General features: G+C 36.9%; 1 protein-coding gene across 2 annotated transcripts; it reads left to right on the forward strand.

Moving 5' to 3' along the window:
* Positions 1–2,174: 2,174 nt before the first annotated feature.
* LOC122057160 (3-ketoacyl-CoA synthase 12-like) lies at positions 2,175–4,012 on the forward strand. 2 transcript variants are annotated; one of them, XM_042619173.1, is made up of 2 exons: positions 2,175–2,397; positions 2,559–4,012. In XM_042619173.1, the coding sequence occupies exon 2, from the start codon at positions 2,573–2,575 to the stop codon at positions 3,947–3,949; it is 1,377 nt and encodes a 458-aa protein (XP_042475107.1). In that variant the 5' UTR covers positions 2,175–2,397; positions 2,559–2,572; the 3' UTR covers positions 3,950–4,012. The 2 variants fall into 2 exon arrangements, with proteins under 2 accessions (XP_042475107.1, XP_042475106.1); XM_042619172.1 differs by lacking the exon at positions 2,175–2,397 and having other exon boundaries at positions 2,460–4,012.
* The last annotated feature ends 1,489 nt before the right edge of the window (positions 4,013–5,501 follow it).

The following is a 5,501-nucleotide window of genomic DNA, read 5'->3' on the forward strand; positions in this document are numbered from 1 at the left end:
AAAAATAATAATAATAATAGAGTGTGGATAATCATTTAACAAATAAAAATACCATCATTGATATTATCTTATCAAATAAGAAAATCCATAGCAAGCCATACTGTTGCTCAAGGATTTTAAAACCCGAATCAAATCATATATAGGCCCATTCAGATATTTACAGTAATTCAATCTTAATAACCAACGACAAATTTGTAATTAATTGGGTAGCAAAATTGCAATTATGTAGACTTAATAGGCTAATAGATAGGAATAAGAGAGTCGACACATAAGGTATTTGGTTAATAAATTTAGAACAGTTTGGAATGAAATTAAATAAAGGGTATAAGGTAATAAAGGATGAAGGATTGAAACTAATAAAATAAGAAAGGGAGAAGCGTCTCATCCACCTTTTTTTCAAAACCAAGAAACCTACGGAAAGGGAGAAGTTTCGTTTTGACTTTTAGGCTTGAGTTTATCTATTTTTTTTTTCCCCCAAACTAAACGTATTAATAAGTGTTGCTGCCGAGAATCTGTAGAAGATTGAACATCTATCCTGCAATGACACAGAAAGCAGAGGCCCGGAGATAGCTCCGGATTAATCCTCTGATGCCCAAGTTAGAGACTTGTGCAACAGTATTCAAATTGCAATGGTGAGCGAGTTAGTGAACTTACCTCCGGCTAACCCCCATAGTTCTCTTTTATAGGATAGGATCCCGTAGAGTCCTACTGGGGAAACATCCCTCTACTTTTGATGAGCTTGGGGCGGGAGGATCCCATCTCGCACGTCTCCTCTTTCTATGGGGAATATTCCAATCTTTAGGGATTATCCCGCCTTTAGGCAGATAGGGTCCTATTACGACTCTATTACTGAAGGTGGACTCAAGTCTCCTCATTAAGGATGTGAATTTGAAACTGAAACCATTTACTGAAATCAAACTGAGCTGTTTACATTGAAATCATTAAACAGTTTAGTAAATGGTTTGATTCTGGTTTCAAGTTTTAGGCCGATTAGCTAAATAGGTTGAAACCAAACGGAGCCATTTGACCAGTTGGTTTCAAATCGAATTGAAACTGGGAAAATTGAACCGTTTAGACCGTCAAAATCAATCCGATTAACCCGTTTAAAGATTAAATAAAGTGGTTGCAAAATATCATTAGTATCTCATTTGATTCAAAGATTGAGTGCTGCAAGCCTACAAGTAATTCTAGAGGTAGTTTGCTCACTGTTTGGAATGCTGATTAAATTAATCCAACACACTAAGTAGAATGTATACTGATAAAAATGCAATTTTTGCTTATACCATGGCATATTAAATATATATTTTCTAATATTATAAAACATTATTTGGAGGGGGGAGAAGAAGAAAATCCTTGTTGTAAGCATTACTTACTGACTTGTTAGATGCGCTTGAGACTATTTGTTATCAAAATATTTTTTTTTGCTTAGTAGTTTGGTTGTTTTAACAAAACATAATGGTTTGCATTTCACATTCTCAAGATTGAATCATTTATCATCAAAAGCAAATTTTAGTAAACATGCAAATAAACTAACAAACCGATTGCTAACCGTTTAGAAATCGTATGGAATAAACCAAAACCGAAACCGTTTAAAATTGTGAAACTGAAACCGAAACTGAAACCGTTTAAAAACTGTGGAAACCGAAACCATTTACTAAATGGTTGTAATTTCAAAAAGTGCAACCATTTAATAAATGGTGCGATTTTGGTTTCAACCAAAATATATATGAACCAAACCGAACCGTTTAAACCTAAACCAAACCGATTGACACCCTTACTCCTCGTTATCTTGGTATCTGAAGTCCTCGGCTTCCTATAGTGTTTCAAATTTATCTTGTAGCTGGACACCACATGTCAATATCTTGCTGGACAATTAGTTTGTGCATATCAATAAGTATAAAACATATTTATTCGCATATAATATGAGTATCTATAGAATACATGTATAATACAAAATTTTTGATTGATATGTCAAATTACTGATTGAAACATCAAGATACAACAAAAATACGTGTACCATATGTAAGTTTAAGCTGCCACCACTAGGATAAACTAGCGTTTATTGAGAAAGAATCAATAGTACTGCTCTTTGTTATAGGAAATAATTATCAGTACTCCGAGATAGGCATCCTTTTGCTTCCATAAATGTCCTTCCGTGATGCTTTAAACCAGTTTAAACCAGATTCTCTGATTACTCAATCAAGAACGATCAAGAGCAGCCTGGAGATTTATTATTTCTTTTAAGAAGAATTCATATCAGGGGCCCTTATCTTTTCACTCGGCTTCTTTTTATTTTGGAAGTTGGGCCACGAATCTGTAGTGTACTCTGTAAAGTTAAAGATTCATAAAGCCATGAACTAACACAGGTTGTTGGCCGTTAAGAAGTCATAGATCAAAGTAGGGTTTCTGATAATAATCTTCACATGTTCAACTCTTTTTTTTTTGCTTTCAAATTTTGATGAACTTCACATGTTCAACTCTTTTCTTTGCTTTCAAATTTTGATGAACTTTTCACGTTTCAACTATATAAATGTCTACTTACAATCTCTCTTTCACAGTCCCTCATCCCTTCATGGAGTTCTTGATGATAACCGCGTTTTTTCTTGCAATTCCATCAATAATATCCTTCCTCATCAAGCTCATAGATCAATGGAGAAACCATGGAAACTGCTACATACTCCACTATGAGTGCTTCAAGCCCTCCGACGACAGGAAGGTGAACACAGAATTTTCCGGCAACATTATAAAGAAAAACAAGAACCTGGGCATCGAGGAATACAGATTCTTATTACGAGCCATGGTCAGCTCCGGTATCGGCGAAGAGACTTACGCACCAAGAAACGTCATCTTGGGTAAAGAAGAATCTCCTACTCTTCTCGATGGAATCTACGAAATGGAAGAATTCTTCTATGACACCCTCGATAAACTCTTCCACCGGACCGGAGTTTCTCCGTCGGAGATCGATATACTCGTCGTGAATGTATCGATGTTTTCGCCGGAACCCTCGTTAGCTGCAAGGATAATCAATCGATACAAGATGAGAGAAGACATTAAAGTCTTTAATATCTCCGGGATGGGTTGTAGTGCAAGCCTTATCTCCATTGATATCGTCCAGAACATCTTCAAGTCTTACAAGAAAGCGTTTGCTGTAGTGGTGACGTCGGAGTCGATTGGTCCAAACTGGTATTCCGGCAACGAAAAGTCAATGATTCTGGTCAACTGTCTTTTCCGGTCCGGTGGGTGTTCTATACTGTTAACAAATAACCCAACTCTCCGGAACCGGGCCATTTTCCGGCTCAAGTGTCTTGTGCGAACCCACTTAGGAGCCAATGATGAAGCCTATGAGTGTGCGGTTCAGAAGGAAGACGGGTTAGGCCGACCCGGGTTTCACCTCAGCAAGGACTTGCCTAGGGCTGCCACAAAAGCCTTCTTTGAGAATCTCAGTGTGTTAGCCCCCAAGATTCTACCCCTGAAGGATCTGGTCCAGTATATAGTTTCTGGGTCTGGCAAGGGTAGAGGAGAAAAAAATAGAACCGGTCCGACCGTGAAATTGAAGAATGGCATTGACCATTTTTGTTTGCACACAGGTGGGAAAGCGGTTATTAATGGCGTCGGGAAGAGCTTAGGGCTGACGGAGTATGATTTAGAGCCGGCGAGGATGACGCTTCATCGATTCGGGAACACGTCGGCGAGTAGCCTTTGGTATGTGCTGGGGTACATGGAGGCTAAGAAAAGACTTAGGAAAGGTGATAAGGTGTTAATGATAAGCTTTGGTGCAGGTTTCAAGTGTAATAGCTGTGTGTGGGAGGTAATGAGAGATTTGGAAGATGAGAATGTGTGGAGAGAGAGTATTTCTAGCTATCCTCCAAAAAACCTAGTAAACCCTTACATGGAAAAGTATGGTTGGCTGATGGAGGAGGACGCTCATGAAACACTCCCCAGGGTTTGAACAAATTAATATTCGTTCTTCTTGCAATTCCTTGAATAATATTGCCTCCTATTATTTTCTCAATGATACCCATTAAGATATTAAAAAAAAAAAATTTATATTTTTTATTTTATTCTTTGAATAAAACATATATATATATATATATATATTTCGATGAGAATAAATATTATCATAAAAAAAGTGCAATAAGACATGAAACTCTCCCCTTTATTGTTTACCATATAACCTTTAGAGTTCCATCCAATTGCAATTAGATTGTTGTCCACATATGAATATAGTGCATGCATATGAATAGACATTACGTCCTCTTATTATCTATCAGAAAATCTAATTGTAGTTATAGTTGGTGAGTAAAAGAAGTCACAAGTTTACATTTTTGAAATCCTATCGTTTCACATGCCTATTTGAAAAAATACGTAATTTTTAATAATGAAATAAAAATATTTTATTTTCACATTATTTTAAAGTTATTTTTTATCCTTATATTAAATAACTTCTAAGAATATAACATGGGGCAATCAAAAGAAATGTATAATTTATCACTTTACCATTTTGGTGACAACAAAATTTCCCATTATCCATATATATGTCCTTTAACTTGTTTTTCCTTCTTCCTGCCTCAGAAGAGAAGGGGGGGGGGGGATTGAGAGGTGGACAAGGTCATTTGGCTTATTTGGTTACAAAAGAGGGTTCCATCTCGATACTAATATGTGAAAATCTATATGTCACACCAATAGCAGTGCAAATGATGGAACCATTTGGATGGGATCCATATAATAAGATCAAGAAAGAGATAATAATAAGAACTCCATACAAGAAATAAGTTTTGGGGGTCGCTACCTGGTAATGTGACTACCACGCCTCTGTGGGGAACAACCAGGGGAGGAGACACATATGCATCTAATCAGGGGGCATGGTGGTCTTTTTGTCACCTTCTATTTTTCGGCATAAGGGTGCACGACCGGATAATAATCTTTTCTCCAAAAAGTAAAAATATTATGGCATCTCGTGAGAAAGTTTTTCCCTTTAATTATTATTTGTTTACTAATTATTAGCTAGGTTTGGGAGCTCCTTGATTAGATGAGCCGGGATGGGTAGAAGGCTCTTTATTCTTTTTCTTGGGTACCGTGGATTCCGACTTACATTTCATTTAGATATTTCCTCAAACAGTTGTTGCCAAGTTGCCAACCATACATTGTGCATGTGAATGGTCTCATATATATGATCATAATTAGGTAGATTCATAATTCACGACCTAAAAGGGGTGGCCCAAAGGGTCCACGTACCTTACGATATGGGCCGAGCTTGGTTTTGTACGTTGTACTCAACACAAAAGTAATCACATTTGCCTGACCCAAGCCCAGCTTATAGACCTTACAGCAATAATTACTGTCACAGTCACAAGTCACAAGTAACAAGTAAAAAGTCACAACAACTCACAATAGTTGAACCGAAGTAAAACTAGATCGAACAAACCAATTGGCATCCTTTAGGATAATGATAGATATTATTTTTGAGAGAGGGTTCTAAAAGGAAGCATTGTCACTACATT

The sequence above is a fragment of the Macadamia integrifolia genome, chromosome 12, assembly GCF_013358625.1.
Source record: "Macadamia integrifolia cultivar HAES 741 chromosome 12, SCU_Mint_v3, whole genome shotgun sequence".
Classification (NCBI taxonomy): Eukaryota; Viridiplantae; Streptophyta; class Magnoliopsida; order Proteales; family Proteaceae; genus Macadamia; species Macadamia integrifolia.

Excerpts from the sequence above, each read along its gene's own strand:
- LOC122057160 (XM_042619172.1), top strand. The coding sequence starts at position 2,531 with ATGTCTACTTACAATCTCTCTTTCACAGTCCCTCATCCCTTCATGGAG.